Genomic DNA, 17,879 nt, shown 5'->3' on the forward strand with positions numbered 1-17,879 from the left:
TTAGGCAAACTATTTCCCTCTGTGCAGAGCGTTCAGTAGTAATCAAAAACTGGCGTCTAGCATTAGTCAAAACATAAGATACAATCAAGTACTGAACGGTCAAGACGACTCTGGTCGTGTCCATGATTCAGAGAAAAAACATCAGGCATGCATTACACAGTTCCTTAAGGGTCATTAAGCTATTTAGGCAATATATCAAAAGTCATTTGTTATTTCAAAGTGCTCAGAAATATATCAGATCATAAAGTTATAAAACCTTTCTCATCACCATTTATGAAAAATGTCTAGTTATGTCTTCTTTATTGATTTGATGTGTAGGTATAATTATATGCTTAAAATGTTTCTTTTATTTATTTAACATGTGAATATACTTGTCTGCTTATGTACTTTATTCAATGAGGTTTGAGCATATCTGTTTTTGTAGCTAGGCAGGACTTTTTGTATTTTGACCCCATTTCCTGCAAGACTCTGGCGCAGCGGGACTCGTGACCAACGAGGCCAGCCGCCAAAGAGCAATTTGGGCTTTCGTGCACAACTTAGCCATTGAAGCTCCAAGGTGTGGATGCGCGTCGGTGTTGCTTTGCCCACATGCATCATGCGCAAAATAAATAGCAACACTAATCAATAGACACGTGGACAGATTCGGGCTCGGCGGCCCGCCTGCAGTCCTCCTGCCGCTTTGAGCAGCCACAAGCGGAGAATGGAAACAGGCGGTCAAGGTGGTGGCCGTCCATGTCTTGGAAAATGCCAAACAGGTGAAAGGCACAAGTTTAAATGCTTACAATGGCTCAGGAGCTGCGTAAGCACGAGGGGGGCAAACGTGTCTTGGTTTGCGAGCCGGATCGTGAGCGTCCCGCGAGGAGAAGGCACTTCTCGGAACGGCTGTCCGCACCGAGACAAATCCCACGTTGCCATGGTTGGTAACAGCTGAGAAATGGGGCCACCCAACGCCGTCTTTTGCCAGCTGGGCAAAAGTGAGGAAAAAGAGGCAAGAGAGTGTTTCTTTAAGTGCTTTTGCTTGCTTGCCGTCAATCCGTCCACATCCATATGCCCAAGCGTCTCCTCCTTTCCAGCTCAGGAAGCGCTAAAGTCTGCGGCGTGCTTGATATTCCGCGCATAGCCTTCCTTCCTTTTCTTTCATGTGCGCATCTCGCCCGTGTGCAAGATGGAGGACACGTTAGGGAATTTCTGAGGAGCAATATAAGTAATGCATGAGCAGGTGTGAAGCGCCGAGCCAGCACGACTGAGCAAGAGGAGCAGAGGGTGAAAAGTTGCGACCTGTCGAGCCAGCTGCCAACTCATCCATAGGCCCAGGCGGCCCGAGGTTGGGCTTTCAAGGCCGACTTGGGCTTTGGCCTCGGGATTCAAATTGGCATTGACCTTTCTTGACTTTTCTTGTTTCTCAAACACGCCTGCAGAGGAGCTCGTCTGAGTGAGACGACACGGCGGCTTTGACATGGAAGCGCATGCTCTTCTCTTTTTTTCCCCATGGCGAGGCTTGTGACTCAAGGCACTCCCCTCTCAACTCATCCCCCCCAGTCAAAGCAAGGCAAATGCCTCTTGTACGCAGAAAAAAAATGCCCCCTCATACGACGAGCACTCGGTCCAAGTGGCTCTGTCTGGGTCGAACTCGGCTGCGGCTTTTGCCCGCCCGGGGCAGACGGGCTAGAGCAAAAGAAATTAAATGAGCAGCATCTGTGGAGCAAGCATTTTTTCTTTGAGCTTTTTGTCACTCGCCTGGACACTATTTACTAACACGTGCGCGTGGGCGAGTAATTGACAGCTGGCTTGCCGGGCCTGTGGACTCCGTCTATAAATTGTGTTCATAAATATTCCCAAGTGGCCTTGAGGGGAGCCGAGTCTTGGGGCCGGTGCACCCTTCCCTGGACGTTAATAAAGCCCGTCAGAGTATGAATCTCAATCCAAATCTAAATATGACAATAAATATTGAAACGCACGCATGTGTGCATGCGCATGCTTGAAATTGAAGTCGTAAACCAGCTAAAAGCTTTTCGACGTGATGTGACGTGATGGGTTGCTTTTGGACCAAATGCCTTTGGGAACGACTCGTGGGGGCGCTTGAGGGACGCCGGCCAGGCTACCCGTCCCATCTTTTCTGGCACACCTCGTTTTGTCGCTGAGCCGAGCTTGCTTCCGAGGGCGATGAGCTGTAGAAGGGCGGAGCCTTCTCTTTGTGGGCCGAGTGACTCTAACAAGTGCCTTTTTTTTTTTGCTCCTCTTATTTATTTATTTACTTGTTGTGTTATTTATTCATTATTTATTCAGCACGCTTTGTTATACTTGTTTACTTGTTTGTCTGTTGTGAGCCATGTCTTGTCACCGTGGGATAGGGGGGAACGAAATTTCGGTTTCTTTGTGTGTCTTTGGCATGTGGAGAAATTCACAATAAAGCTGACTTTGACTTTGACTTTTTTACCTTTTGCCAGCGCCGCCCACGCCCATCGCCCCGCCCGAGCTCCTGACTGTGGGCGCCACCTACCTGTGGATTAAACCCAATGCCAACAGCATCATCGGGGACGGGCCCATCATCCTGAAGGAGGTGGAGTACCGCACCACCTTGGGAAACTGGGTCGAGAGGCACGTGGTGGACGCGCCCACCTACAAGCTGTGGCACCTGGACCCTGACGTGGAGTACGAGATCAAGGTCTTGTTGTCCCGGCCTGGCGAGGGCGGGACGGGACCCCCAGGCCCGCCGCTGGTCACCCGGACCAAATGCGCAGGTACGTCACGGCCTTTTGCCAACCCTTTCATGCCGCGTGCTCCGACCCGACAGGCCTTGGGAAAAAAGACAAATGCAAAACATAAATTGATTTGATGGGAGGCCTTCAACGCTGTCTGGCAATATTGCTGCTTTTGGCTGCTCCGGGATCAAAACCTGGTCATTAGTATCTCAAAAACAGTTCAAGATCACAAATACAACCTGTTCCTCGTCGAATAATGATGCGCTCAATTTTGGACTTTCTCACAAGAAAGCTACAAATTGATTCTAGGAAGACTCAAAAATCGCCAGGGAAAAAGAATTTTCTCCAAAGCGTGTGAGTGAGCCTTCTGCGGGTAAAAAAGGCGGGCTTTGAGACACCGGGCCACGGGGAGGCGATTGATGCCGAGGCCGCGGAGCACCCAAAGTCTAATTGGCTGACAAAGGAAGAGCGGTAGGCCCGCTGACCCCCAGTCGACCCACAGGGAGGCAAAACCTTGCAACGGGCCTTGTTAGGCTAATGGACACGTCCCACTGCCGCAAGGGGAAAGGGAACCGAGACTTTTCTTGTTTTTCCACCAACAAAGAAGCCGTAAAAAGCCGATGCATTGAGGAAAGGCTGAGCACCGATGCATCTAGTCCAAATGTCGTTTTACGAACGCGCCCTCATCAATCCTTGCCGCTCTCGCTGCTTGCCGTCTTCTCGGGAGGCTACAAAAATAGAAGTGTGAACGTCTGTTGACGCAAAGCCATTCTGGCTCATGTTCTATTTGAAAAAAAAAGATAAAAATGAAAAGAGACGCAAGTTGTACGAGCATCCTCTTGTCGTGGCCACGCCAGAAGCGGCACATATTGTGTCTTATTGTGTCTCTCTCCCCTGTATGTGCGCGCACCCACTTTCTCTTCCGCGTGCGGCGCTCAGTGTTCGTTAGACGCTGGACAAAGAAGGCGGCACTCGGGCCTCTTAATAAGCTCGCCGCACGCACGCACGCACGCACGCACGCACGCACGCTTGCTGGAGGCTACATGGGTCGACGTGATTCCTCCTGCTTGCATTGATTGATGTTTTGCTGGCGCTCTCCCTAAGAAAAGGGCACGTGGCAAGCAAGCGGGCAAGCAAGCGGGCAAGCAAGCGGGCAAGCAAGCGGGCAAGCAAGCGGGCAAGCAAGCGGGTGGCTCTTTTTGGCGCCTCGTTGCTCAACCCGGTCATTGCCTGCCGAAGCTAACTTGAGCCAAACGAGCCCGGGTTGCCCGGGAAACAAAGGTGCCCCAATAGACCAATTATGAAAGTGCGCCAATTAAAGCCCAACCTGTGCACTCTCAAATGTATTTCACGTTGTCAGCCCACCAGCAAGCACCATCTGAGATGATTTTGTTCTCAACTGAATTGCGTGCGCACACACACACACACACACACGCACACACACACACGCACACACACACACACACACACACACACACACGCACACACACACACACAAAATCATACACTTTGGCTGTGTGTTTTTTTTTTTGTTTGTGCAGAGACACAAAGCGAGAAAGGCCTCGTCTGTTGCTGGCAGGCCTTGCCTCCTTCGTTGAACGCACATGTTAGATACAGCAAAGGCGGGGCGGCAATAGAACTACGCGGTCCGATGATTGTCTGTCACGCCCCTTCCCCAAAGGTGATCTGGCTGTGCGCGTCGATGGCGACCATTCAGATTATCCGTGCAGATCAGCTCCTGTCCAACCGGTTTCAGGGGCTAATCTGGCTATTTGGCTTCTAATCTGGCTAATCAGGCTCGTTATTCTTTTGTCCATAGTGTTTTTTTGTGTAACCTGTGTGGTGCGTTGCGCTCTTCTTTGTTGCCAAATCTAGGCCTTCTTCAAACGTCTGAGATGGTCACGTTTGCTAAAGGGCCTAGCCTACTTGCAAGAGTTTCTGCAATTTGGGCCGTTGGTGCTGTCGTAAAAGTAGATTAGGGGGATGCGGCGGTGAGATTATGAGCTGGGATGCCTCCTTTAAATCTGGCGAAGGGCCTCGCAGGGCGCCCTCAAACATGGCAAATTTGCACAGCCCCTCCACTCCCCCCTCTCTGAATCCCTTCGCCGCATCCTCCAAAATATTCCAATCAGATGGCTTTGATCCACGCCTAATCCCGTCTCTCCCTGGACTAATCTAGCCTGGACGCTTCAATCCACCTTCAAACAAAGGCTGCAATGTTGCCCAAGTGTGGCCGACGGAGCATCTTCTTGTTTGTGGTTTGGCTTGGAGGGGGTTGGGCATTTTGGGGATTTGAACCGAAACCCAATCGGACAAAATATAATAAGATCAATTTGTTTCAAATTGTAATGAATATGAGTGTGTCCCGTTTTATGGATCTTAAAAAATGAATGTCTGTCTGTCTCTCTGTCTGTTTGTCTCTCTGTCTGGCTGTCTGGCTGTCTGGTTGTCTGGCTATCTGGCTGTCTGGCTGTCTGGCTGTCTGCCTGTCCATTGCAAAGACTTGAAATGTGATTTGATTCGAGCGGCCTAATTTCACTTTTCGCTGGTTGAACGTCAGCCTGTTTTGGGCACGTAACACCATTGTGAATGATGGAAATGCGCCTGTGCCTTTTCCCAGTGTGCAATGGAATGACTTGATTGCTGATTAGCTGTCAAGACACTTATGCATGACAAATGCGCATTGACTCATTTGCCCCTATGTACATTCATGAGTGCAACATGGCGGCAAACTGGTTGAAGCTAACGTGTGTGTGTGTGTGTGTGCGTGTGTGCGTGTGTGCGTGTGTGTGTGTGTGTGTGTGTGTGTGTGTGTGTGCGTGCGTGCGTGCGTGTGTGCGTGTTTGTGTGTGTGTGTGTGTGTGTGTGTGTGTGTGTGTGTGTGTGTGTGTGTGTGTGTGTGTGTGTGTGTGTGTGTGTGTGTGTGTGTGTGTGTGTGTGTGTGCGTGCGCGCTGGGGGCAGAGCAAACTGCCACTTATGATCAGAGTAATGGACAGGATCTTTGGGCGTGGCGAAGCAGCATATGGTTAATTGCCCTCGATGGCTCTCCGTGGCTACATTTTGCTTAGTTTTTGCAGGCCTGCACTCCGTGTCCCCGTTTTGGCAAAGGATTGTTTGCAATCTCAATGCAGATTACGCGTCGGCCACCTCCACCGTTCCTTGCTGCGATTTTGTAACGTAGCGGCCACGTCTTTCAGATCCCGTCCAAGGTCCGCAGAAGGTCAACGTGGTGGACGTGCACGCGCGATCCCTGACCATCCAGTGGGAAACGTTTGGTTACGCCGTCACACGATGCCACAGCTACAACCTCACGGTAGCGCCTCGTCGGTATCGTCCCGTCACCGTTGACTCTCCCTTGATGTGCGCACGGCCGTCGCCCCCCACAGGTGCACTATCGCTACACCTTCAACCAGCGGGAGTTTGCGTCCCAGGAGCTGATCCAGACGTCTTCTCGCTACACCCTGCGGGACCTGCGGCCGTCCATCACCGTCAGACTGCGGCTGGTCCTGGCCAACGCGGAGGGCAGCAAGGAGAGCGAGGAGATCGTCAAGCGCACCGAGGAAGACGGTGAGAGGGCGGCAAATGCCGTGGCGCCATCTTCATTTCTCTTCCACATTTTCGGCAACATTCGCACTTTTGACCACATATGTTTTTGCTTACTGGCGGTGACCCAATACTTTTGGCCACCTTCAGACAAGCATCTTGATTGATCACGGGGTCGTGTCATCGCTGATACAAGGCAGTTTTAGATTCGTGATCATCTACAAAATAGATACGTATATATACATGTACAATATATAATATAATATATAATATACACTGAAAAGGAAGAAACCGCAGGTGATGAGAAAGATTGGAAAGTCAATCGGGCCGATTTCCACATCAGTCATCGTAAATTATCATCACACGGAGGATTCTCGTTCACAAATACAAATGAAAATCAACATGGTGAAAAGAATCGTTGCTGCGTTCACATCGTATTGTTTGAAGGCACCCAAAAAAAAGCTCGGCCTTTTGACGACATTGTGAGGCAACTCCGAAAGTAGGCTGAGGCCAGCATCAAACGCAAAATGTTGGACGAAGAGCAGAGGAAGATCCTGGCTGGCGAGCGAGTGAACGAGCGGCGCTTTGATTTGCATGGACTTGCCGTTTTTTCCATGTGCAAGCACGAGTAAATTCATTTCAATCGGCCCCAAAGTAGGACTTAATTCAAATAAAAACAAGAAAAGAAAAGCTAAAAAGCACCAGGCCCTGGATTGGCGGGCCAGAAGGCAGGGGTTGCCACGTAGCGTCATAGCGAGCAAAGGGTGCAACGTAGCGTGAGCCGCCATTGGCCGTGCCGGCGTGCCGTTGCAACCTGTGTCATGATGGCTTTGCATGTGTGCGTGTGCTCAGTGCCAGGCTCAGTGCCCAAGGAGTCCCTCCAGGACACGCCCTACGAGGACAAGATCTTCCTCCAGTGGAAAGCGCCTAACGAGACCAACGGAGTCATCACCCAGTACGAGGCGAGTCCCAAGTCTAAAGGCACACTTTCTGCGCAAGCTACTCAGACACGGTAGGACCAAAAATGTGCATTCAAAGCCCGGGCTTTGGCTTTTTCTCTCAGAATTGCCAGCGATCTGTGGCTTCTCATTGTATTGCTAGCAAGGTGCCACACGATCAAGGTGGCATCGTTGTTCGGAACGGCGAGCTGCGTGCGGCTTTGCCACGTGCTGGGCCCTGTGCGCTGCATTTCTGGCCCATCCCGACTTGTCCGTTTTTCTTTTCAGGTGCCTCCTGCGAGCAACTTATCCATTTTTCTTTTCTAGCACCTCCTGCGAGTGAGAGCGTGCACACGACCCCCTTCACTTTGCTTTCATGCGGGTCCGCATGCTCTCTCATCTACTTAACATATCACAGGCCTGGCACAATGCTCCCCATTAGAGATAATGACACTAATTATACCTATTGTGGGATTAAAGGCATCATCTGCTACCTCTAAAGGACTCTCTTGTCTCTAGCGTACTCTCTTTTTAACCACCGTACGGTGGAGAGAAGAAACGCTTGCAGTGATACGTGAATGCAAATCAATCGCCTCTCTTCAATGTGTTGAGATAATTGCAGCTAATTACGGTATTAAAGCGAGTGTGTCGGGCGGAGGCTGGCCAGAGCAGGGGAGCGAAGGGCCGGGCTCTTTCATGTGTATTTCACCACTAAAGTGCAAAATGCAATAGTTGAAGACAAAAAGGAGTTTGTTGTGGTACCAAATTGGTTGACAAGCAGCCGCTGACCTCCTTTAGTCTGTCGCGCCACCTCATTTGGCCCGTTTGTGTGTGTGCATGTGTGTGTGCGTGTGTGTGTGTGTATACCGTATTCTCCGGAGTATAAGTCGCACCGGAGTATAAGTCGCACCAGCCATAAAATGCACAATAAAGGGGTAAAATATATATGTCGCACCTGAGTATAAGTCGCATTTTTGGGGGAAATTTATTTGACAAAATCCAACACCAAGAACAGACATTAATAGGCAACAGGCTGAACGGTACGGTATGCTAACGTTACATAAACACATGAAAGAGGAACTGAGAACGTGCCTGACATAACATATTAAGAGTTAATCAAATAACTATAACATAATATAATTTTATCGAACCATCTGTGTCATTCCTAATCATTAAATCCATCAAAATCTTCGTCCTCTGTGTCACTTATAAACGACTCCGCTGACTCCGCAAGTAAATGCGGCGCTGACATCAGACTCGTCGTCAGTTTCTGTTCCAATTATTCCACAGGCCGATATAACTGTATATAAGTCTCAGAGACAATGGGCAATAATATCCTATTCTTGCCACTTAAATGTTGTTCGTCACCTATTGTTGTTAGTCACCTAAATGTTGTACAGAGGCAACCGGAGTCAAATTCCTTGTTTGGCATGCACAAACATGGCCAATAAAGTTATTACAAATAATGGAAAAAAATTTAATCCGTTCCGAGCAAAATAAAAACGCCTTTATTAAGCATTTTTTCATTTGCGCATTTTTGTCCGATCGCACAAATGCAGCGCACCGCCGAACGCGCAACTGTAGCACGTCGCCGACTGCGCAACTGCACCGCGCTGGTCACATTATTGTGACAAAGCCGTCGCTGAAATTTAGAAAATATTTTTAAAATCTTGATGTACTTTCCAAAATTTAAGTGGACATCAGTGCGCAGGGAGCTTAATTTTGCCCGATCGCGCAACTGTACCACACCGCCGAACGCGGAACCGTAGTGCATCGCCGACCGCACAACTGCACCGCGCTGGTCGCATTATTGTGACAGAGCGGTCGCTAAAATTTAGAAAATATTTTTAAAGTCCTAATGGACTTTCCAAAATTTAAGTGGATATCAGTGCGCAGGGAGCTTATTTTGGTCCGATCGTGAAACGGCAGCGCGCCGGGCGCTCACTGTGTTTTAGGATGGCTTTACTGCTCCCACTTGCTTCCTTTGGAGGCATAATTAGAGTTGATGCAATCCTCAGAGTAACAAAAACGGAATAACGAACGGAGTCAGTTGGCATGCGGGTCCTCTCGGCTCATCTCGCGAGGTTCGACAACCGAATTTTGTCCAACAGCCGAAGCAAAAAATGGCCGTCTGATACCTTCAGTCCCTTGGAGATCATGTCCAAGTGTCCTTGAGCAAGACACTTTTATGGCTCCGATGAAATTTTTCACACCGGCGTGGGAACGTCCGCGTCCGTGCACATCTGTGAGACAGAGCGAGTGAGCGTCAACGAGGCCAAGCCGAGCCGTGTGCTTTTCAAGTGCCATTAAGGGAGTGTTGCTGGCGCACGGATGCATCCACCTCCATTTGGCTACACGCAATCATCCATCCAATTATACGAGCGCGACGACTCAAGCCCAGACGTTCTCAAATCATTGCGGCCAATCGCACAAAGTTGTGGCCAAATAGCATGTCGATCAAAGGCTGGAGTCATGTGTCTCGTACCTCATTATTTCTTTGTTGGATTCTTACACGGCAGAAAAAGTGGCAGTTCCAGAGAGGGCGGCACGAAGACAGTCACCTGGTGGAGAAGCGGAAAGGCACCTGCAGCAAAACGAGTGCCACAAATGCGGCTGCGGCACCCGCTTTGCCTTCTCGTTGCTCATCAATGGCCGGCCGGTCTGATTTAGTCAAGCCAACATCCCTTGCCTTATATTATAAAGATGCTTTTATTGGCTTCTTATGATGAGTGCCTCTGCTAACAGCGCATCTATATAAATGGGAAAAAAAAAAAGATCAATTGCACTCTAGGAAGAATAAAGTGCACAGTGTGATTTGCTGTGTTTTCCTAATCAAAACAAACGCAAGCTATCATAAAAGATGAAAAAAAAAGTCAGGTTGCTGCCGCGGCCTCTGTATACATATCCCTCGGGACAGCACAGCCTCGTAAACATTGTTTATTGCGTGCATGCACAGCCGACTGAGCGATAGCTTCTTCTTTTCTTCCGAGCGCACTATGCCGCCTTTGTGGTCGTCGTTAGGCTCAATAACAGCAGCCCATAGATCATAGGAAACTTTGGCAGCTTATTAAAAAGACCTCGAGCACCTTTTAATAAACATCAATACCTCATTCGTTCCCCTTGATGAACTCACCGAAGGCAGGACAGGAAGCGTTAGCGCGTGGCCGCCACGCCAATCGCCTCCTGAGCGTAACGCCAAGCGAGATTCCCGCAAAACCTTGGCGAGGCAATGCACCCAGGGACATTTCAACCCAGGCACATGATTCCCCGGTCAGCATTTTGAGAAGGGAGAGGCCTTAAAGCCAACGGGGAACAAAGCGAAGGCGCTTGGAAGACGTCCAGTTGCCCCCGTGCGCTGGGCTGCTGCTTCACGCAGAGAAAGTTGGAGCGTGACGTTGTGCAAGGCTGCTATTTGCACAACGCCTGACTTGGGCTTGCTCCTTGCAGATCAGCTACAAAGGCCTGAGCTCTCTGGACCCCACCGCCGACCTGAGTGCCCAGTGGGGGAAGGTGATCAAGGCTAGCAATGAGACGCGTCACCTGTTTGTAGCCCTCCACCCGGGAACCACTTACTTCTTCAGCCTCAAAGCGTCCACTGGCAAGGGGGCCGGCCCACCTGTCACTACCCACGTGACCACCAAGATAGCAGGTAAGAGATTTGGTCCACGGGGGGCCGACCAGCAAAAAAAGAGTGAGTGCAACAGGCCGCCGCTGCTGCCACCATTTTGGATGGGTTTCCAGGGAGTGAAAGTTGAAATTTCAGTGGAACCTTGAAAGGGTGTCAGCAAGGCAAGAAACGAGGCAAGAATCCTGCAAGGCTTGGCCCCAAATGTGTCTGAGGTGCAAAATGTCTAATTGTCTTTCAAACTTGAAGCGGACAATTAGACCACGAATGGGAGTTTTTTGTTCTCGTGTGTGGGTGGAGCTTGTCGGGCAAATCGCACTCAAATTTGAAATTGTGATGACTCAACTGATGGTGCGACTTTTGACCGCGAGGACTAAGTTCCCGGCTCTCGTGATGTTATGGAGTTCGGTGCTTTTGATCCCCTTGTTTTTCTGCCGTGTTTCTCTCGATTAAATTTTTACCTTGACTTTTAGCAGGCAATTGTCAGTTGTCTCGCAAATGTCACCGCCATTAAACCGACGCGGTAAACGGAGAAACCGAGAGGAGCCGAGAAGAGGCGAAACAAGCCGAGACGAGCTGAGATGAGCCAAGCCCTGCTGGTGTGGCCGATGTGATGGCTGATGTGATGGCCAATGTGATGGCTGACGCGATGGCTGACGCAATGGCCGACATGATGGCCAAGGTCCACTTGGCTTTTTTTGCTTTTTGACTTGTTGCAAGTTTCCACCTTTTCACAAATTGAAAAAGGTGGTGTCTGCCGTCAGGGCAAGACCTTTGCTCGGCATGTACAATGTTTTCCCTCCGCCTAAACTCGGCGACCGCACGCTCGCACTTCCTGGCTTGTCTTGTTGCCAAGAGAGTGTAGGTAACAAAAGACGAAGAAGAAAGGACAACGGGGCTTTTTTCCCCTGCTAGGACGCCGACGGCTCTCTTGAAATGTCACGGCGTCAGCCATCTTGTCAACTCTCTCCGGAGCGTGAAGCTAATGAGGTTTCAATTCAAAATCTTGGGCTAGGGTGTTAAAGACTTAAATGCCACAGCAAATGTTGGCATGTTTGGGGCATCCCGGCAAGAACAGAAGGTGTCATCCGTCGCTTTTTTAGCCGAGGTGTGACTCCCCCGTCTGTCTCTGTCATCTTCTCCCGCAGCCCCTGCGATGTCCGAGTACGACTCTGAGGCGCCCCTCAACGAGACTGAGTCCACCATCACCGTCCTCCTGAAGCCCGCCAAGTCGCGAGGCGCGCCCATCAGGTAATTTAGGGCAGGGCTGCTGGGCTCTGACTTATTTTGCCTCAGAGAGGGGCGGCTGGGGCTGGAGCAGCGGCTGGGGTGGGAGGGGCGTTTGTTGTGGGAAGGGCGGGCGGGGGCTGTCGTAAAACAACAGTTGCAAAAGTTTGCATTCCGGGATGCATTTAAAGAGTATGCTCTCCGTTACCATGAGATGAAAATCACGTGATGCCATTGACTTGGTATCAAACATGTGATACCATTCACTCCTCTTATGATTGGATTCCATTTGCTAAATAGCCCACAGGGCCGCGGCATCTCTCTGCACGCTCAGTGGTCGCACTTCAAGCCTCGGAATCATTTGGTTTTCTTTGCGCATTTGGCCCATGAATTGCCAGTTAATGATGACTGCCGTGCGACAATGAGGCTGAACAGGACTCGGAGCAAAAAAGGCAAAAAAATAGGATCCTAGCCATTAATTGACGAGAAACTCTTCTGTGTGATGTCGTTAGTTGCTACCAGGTGGTGGTCAAGGAGCTGCGCATGTCCAAGTCGCATCGAGCCGCCCCCGAGTGCTTTGAGGTGCCCTTCGGCTTCCGCAATGCCTCCACCTCCAATTCGATGTATTACATGGCGGCCGAGCTAGTGCCTTCCGGTCTCACGTCGGCCCAGTCGTTCACGGTGGGCGACAACAAGAACTACGGCGGCTTCTCCAACCCGCCGTTGGCTCCCTCTAGAAGCTACAGTATCTACTTCCAGGCCCTCAGCAGAGCCAATGGGGTAAGTCACTCAAAAGATGCCAGTCCGTTTGCATTTGGCTTCTTGAGACTTGTTTGGTGGCTCTAAGTTGATTGGAGAACAAATGAGCATCCAGTAGATGCTTCAGCCCTTCTTAGACTATTCTTTTATGGGCTGGCTCGGGATAGCAAATTTCAGGATGCTCAGATAAGCTGACTTTGGGGGATGCAAATTTCCCATTTCATCCGATTGGGCACCATGAAGAACATGAGGAATAAAATGTCTGCGATTGGCTGGCAACCGGTGAGGGCACGCCCCGGTGAGGAGAAGGCCTCAACGTCTACTTCAAAGAAAAATGACTGACTTTGCTTTTCTTCTGGTCTTCATGTTGAGAAAGCCTCTTTTGGCCGTCAGGCCTCTGGCTTCTCCTTTGCGCTTGTTGATCTCAACATTGTCAAATGGCACGGGTCGCAGAGCCCTGAGCAGGATAGATATGCAGGCGTGACCTTTCACACGGCGCCGTGAGAATGCTATGCTAAAGGCAACTCCTCACTCTACCGCCTTGCAAGAACCACACTATAGAAACAGTATGCCCATTTTTATGCTTGCAAGCGGGGAGAGCCAGCATCCCTTTTGTGCAACACAAAAGTGCTTGAAAGCAACTCCAATCTCTGCTCCCGCAGCAATCGTATTTATTCTCCACAAGAAAGGTGGGGTCTGCAGAAAATGTCTTTATCTTGTGAAAGCTTCACCTGGGGTCGTCTCTGCAAACTGGTTCCAGCAAGTTGCAGAGGTGGTCTTATCTCTTGATCTTCACAACGGTCAGCCAGAAGATGTTTACACTCCCGAGTGGAGCACGACTCAATGTTACACCAAGCATAGGCAGAATTAACAGTTCTAAGTCAGCACTTCAAAATAATCACAAGATCAAAGTAAGTATTAACCCCATAAGCAACAACGTGACGCCAACACTGTGTCCGCTCTCTTCTGCTTGCAGGAAACCAAAATTGGCTGCGTCCGTCTGGCCAACAAAGGTACGAGCGTCTTTCCACATGTGGCTGTGGTTGTCGTCTTTGCTTCCAAAACGGCTGCGCTGCTTGTGCTGACGATGCTAGCCTAGTCTTTACAGTAACGTCCAAACGTAATTGGACGTGTTGCGTCATCAAACCGGGGCCTATTGATGCTTACATTTTAGGGGTAGTTTGGCCTTTTAACTGGGATCCGGGTTTTGAAATCTTTCAAAATTGGGGTTCCTGGATGGTGTCAGGCATGCTTTCAATTTGGAGTTTGCCGTTTTGGTCTCAAGTCAGCATTTGGAGCATGGCTCTGGGTTTGCCAAGCTCAGCTTTCAAATTGGATTTTAATTCAGGACGAGGCTTCTAAGTGACCAGAACCGGGTTTCAAATTTCCTTTTATGCTCTGGGTTTGGGATTCAAAGCAAGCTAAGTAAGTTTTAAAGCAGTATTCTAAGCTACAGACAATTCCATAATCTTCCCACCGAGCACCTTGTCGCCGGGGTCCCAATACTTTTGACCAAGTTGCGTTGCTCAGGTGCACCATCTAGCGCACTCGATCCAGCGCTCCTTTTCCTGCATCATCTCATGCCGCACCTGCTCGAACCTGTCAATAAAAAATGGTCTTGTTTCCTGTGTGTGTGTGTGTGTGTGTGTGTGTGTGTGTGTGTGCGCGTACGTGCGTACGTGCGTACGTGCGTACGTGCGTACGTGCGTACGTGCGTACGTGCGTGCGCGTGCACATGCATGCGTGCGTGTTCCACACTGGTGCTGGCGTGTGTTCCGCCGAACTTTGTGGCTGGCTGCCCAACGTCTCGCATTTTGCAAAATAACCAACGAAGACGTGAACACGCTGGCTTAGGGCGCGGTGTCTCGTTTGCGGGTCAATCAAAGGCAGCTCCCCTGGGATGTCTTCCGACAGTCATGTTGCAGAGTCAAATGATCGTTTTTCCAGCTTTTTGAATTTTGCAACTAGCCACAAAGTTTTGCCCACCGTGGTTTTCCTCCTCTGTGCTTTTTCCTTCGCCTTTTGGTTGTGTGTCCTGTCGCTTTGTCAATCTCAACGCTGTCAAATCCTTTGCTCTTAGCCGCTGTTTCTTCTTTCCTTGTTTGTCTTTGTCCCCCTCTCACGCTGGCCGGCGGCGGGACATGCGGCCCCGGTGCTCCTTAGTGGTGATAGGTAGGGGACAAATAACCACGCCGTACATTCTAGTCATCCCCAGCGAAGGTGATTATTGCTTTACAGGCAGACTATCTGCTTCCCGTCTCATCACACAATCGCCGTCGTCCACACGACCCCCCCCTCCCCTCCCCTGAAAAGAAAAAAAATCTCCCTCATGTTTGTCACCCACCACAAATCGGACCCCCTTCCGTCATCACACTGACTGCGTCATTGATCCTGAACTGATTTGGTCCACGTGCGCCACGGCCATCCTGCTGCATTCTGTCCCTCCCTCCCTCCCTCCGTCCGTGTGTCGGGAAAGCGTGGGAGCGTTGGTTCCATCGCCATCACGTGCGTACCACGGCGGTACACTCACTGTGCTTGGTCCTCAATGAGGAGAATTAAATTTCAATTGAGATGGGTTCACTCATTTTTCTTTTTCATTGGTGACCATGTTGCTCTCGTAGTACCATCCAGAGCCACTCGTCAAATGTCTCGTTTTTGTCAGGCACTTTGTCCTTTTGCAAGGACGAGCGACTCACGTACGAGCGGGCTCCTTCTTCGGGTGAGGGCCGATCTCTCCTGTATCCTTGGCAACCGTCTGAATGTACGCGCTTTGTCCGCATGAGCTGGCCAGCTTTGAATATGTGTCAGATGAGAAGAAACATGGGCCAAAGAGTGATAGCGGTGACCTTCAGCACTGATGGTTGTTGCCCCGTGTCCCAGTGGCGGTGCCTTCTAATGCTCCAGTGGCATAATTTGACATCTAACGCTCACACGCTATCCTGGACCTTTTCAAGCCATCTTCTTGTCTTGCATGCGCACACGTTGGCACTCCCGACACCATTTTGTTATTCATTCAGATTCCAGGATACTATTTGACTCCGATTGCCGTACGAGTGACTTTGATAGCATCAAACGCAAAACCATTGCTGCAGAAAAACTCACGAGTCAAGCGATCTTTTTCCGCTTGGCCTACGAAAGAATACAGTTGACTTTGCAATATGAGATTGGCTCCACTGACAGGGATGCAATCTGATTTCTCTCACAATTGTGATCCGATCTGCGCCAGTTCCAATAGAAGTTGGTTCATTGCCTCCATATTTGCCGATTCTAATTTTATGTCATCTGGACGATTTGTTCTTATCCCATTGGGATAGGATAGACTCCGATGACACAACTTGCGTGAATAGAATTTTTCGTTCCGATTCCAGTGGGATGTGATTCACTCCAATTACAAATTTCTATTGTTCACTCACATGATTTCAAAGAGATCTCAATTTGTTTTTTGATTCCGTTGGATTCACTCCAATTGCGATGCAACAAGATATGATTGATTGCAATTTCAGTGTGAGGTGATTCTTTCAACGGCAGTGCAATCGCCATACAATTGAAATGGATTCGCTGGCATCGCAATGCGACAGTGAGTAGTGGTGACCCCAAATGAACCGGTTACGTGGCAATTTAACTTTGGTCTGTTGTTCGTCAAGAAATCATATGGGTTCCCGCTGCCGTTAATGACGCTAGCACTCCTCACTTGTAATTGGAAATGACTAGTTGTGGATTCTTTGTGGGGAAAAAAAAGTGTGTGCACGCAAAGTGTCACTTTCAATGGACATTTCCATTAGAGGTGAGGTTGCTCGTGATTGTTACCGTCGGAGGCGCTGATGCAATAAGGCGCCGCCGGTTAAGTGAGCCGGTTAACGAGTCAAAAGGCAGAGACAGCGCCTAAAGCGCGCAAGCGCAGCGCGAGACCGGAGGCAGGACAAAGTGCAAATGGGCATTTGTGCCACAAAACGCCATCAAATTCCCTGAGCACTGGCTATCACAGGATGGCTACGGCACGACAGCATGATGGCAAGCGGTGCACCATGTGGATCGTCGCTCACATTACGACCGTGGACTGCAATCAAGCTGCAACGACATACAGGCAATCGTAATTCTGGTCGGAAATGGATGCATGGCAGTTGCAGCACATTTCCTCCCATTCCTTGCCATTATGGGGTGAAGTGATTCCTACCAGTGACAAAATGATTCATTCCTTTTTTCAACCCAATTAAAATTCAGGATCCTTCAAGATCCTTTTTTCATCCCAATTAAGATTCAGGCAAGTCCATCCAGCAAGGCAGTTTCTCCAAAATCCGCTCCACTTACTGTTCATGTTGATACAATGACCATTCGAAGCGATTCGCTCTATTTGCAATGCGATGTGATTCCCGTATCATTCTGATAGTTTACTATGCACCACAATTCACTCGAAAAAGGGTCCGACCCAATCTGCTCTTATTAGAATGTCATGTGATTCATGACCATTGCGGTACGATTAACGCCAGCTACGATGCGATCTGATTCACTCCGATTACACAAATGTGAATAATTCCGCAATGCGATACCGTGCAATTCACTGGAACGTGATACGAGGTCATATGGCTCACTCAAATTCGGATGATTCACTTCACTTCCAATACCGTGTGAGCCACTTACTGTAAACTTATTCAAGCAATATTCTTTTTGAAAGTTAGATTGTAATTGATCCACATTCATGTGATATTCTTTTTGATAGATTATATGATTTGATCTACCTCAATCCCAATGCAATACGATTCTCGCCAATTACAACATGATACGTTGCGAGTCACTCCAATTCATTGAGTTAATTGATGTTTTTCACTCTGATTATCATATAATTTTTTGTCATTTCGATTTTCATGTAATGCAAATTGATTCGTGCCAATCTCAAGGAACAACAGTTCATCAATTAATTGACTAGAAATCGATTATCAAATTCAGTGACAACACTAGACATTTAGAGCTCATTTTGAATTGTTCAAATGCTCAGAATTTCAACTTAGAAACCGCCAATGTTCTTTTCAATGCAACAGATGAGCAGTCATCGATATGATTTACAATGATGATTCATGATGACCGAC

General features: G+C 49.2%; 1 protein-coding gene and 1 long non-coding RNA gene across 18 annotated transcripts in view; one reads left to right on the plus strand and one right to left on the minus strand.

Moving 5' to 3' along the window:
- LOC148390313 (uncharacterized) overlaps nucleotides 1-17,879 on the minus strand; it is a 139,312-nt gene that overhangs the window by 42,310 nt on the left and 79,123 nt on the right. The window lies entirely within an intron of this gene.
- Nucleotides 1-17,879, plus strand: part of ptprt (protein tyrosine phosphatase receptor type T) — a 109,301-nt gene that overhangs the window by 32,802 nt on the left and 58,620 nt on the right. For 16 of the 17 annotated variants that reach the window (XM_088390555.1, XM_088390557.1, XM_088390556.1 and 13 more), the window contains 8 exons: nucleotides 2,448-2,741; nucleotides 5,901-6,016; nucleotides 6,090-6,270; nucleotides 7,099-7,208; nucleotides 10,632-10,833; nucleotides 11,958-12,060; nucleotides 12,549-12,816; nucleotides 13,772-13,808. In XM_088390555.1, coding sequence (XP_088246681.1) covers nucleotides 2,448-2,741; nucleotides 5,901-6,016; nucleotides 6,090-6,270; nucleotides 7,099-7,208; nucleotides 10,632-10,833; nucleotides 11,958-12,060; nucleotides 12,549-12,816; nucleotides 13,772-13,808 — 1,311 coding nt within the window. Of the gene's footprint in view, nucleotides 1-2,447; nucleotides 2,742-5,900; nucleotides 6,017-6,089; nucleotides 6,271-7,098; nucleotides 7,209-10,631; nucleotides 10,834-11,957; nucleotides 12,061-12,548; nucleotides 12,817-13,771; nucleotides 13,809-14,958; nucleotides 15,016-17,879 lie in introns of all 17 variants that reach the window. The other variant, XM_088390571.1, reaches the window with a different exon arrangement.

Source organism: Syngnathus floridae, chromosome 11 (assembly GCF_059516105.1).
Source record: "Syngnathus floridae isolate MCC-2025c chromosome 11, RoL_Sflo_1.0, whole genome shotgun sequence".
Taxonomy (NCBI): domain Eukaryota; kingdom Metazoa; phylum Chordata; class Actinopteri; order Syngnathiformes; family Syngnathidae; genus Syngnathus; species Syngnathus floridae.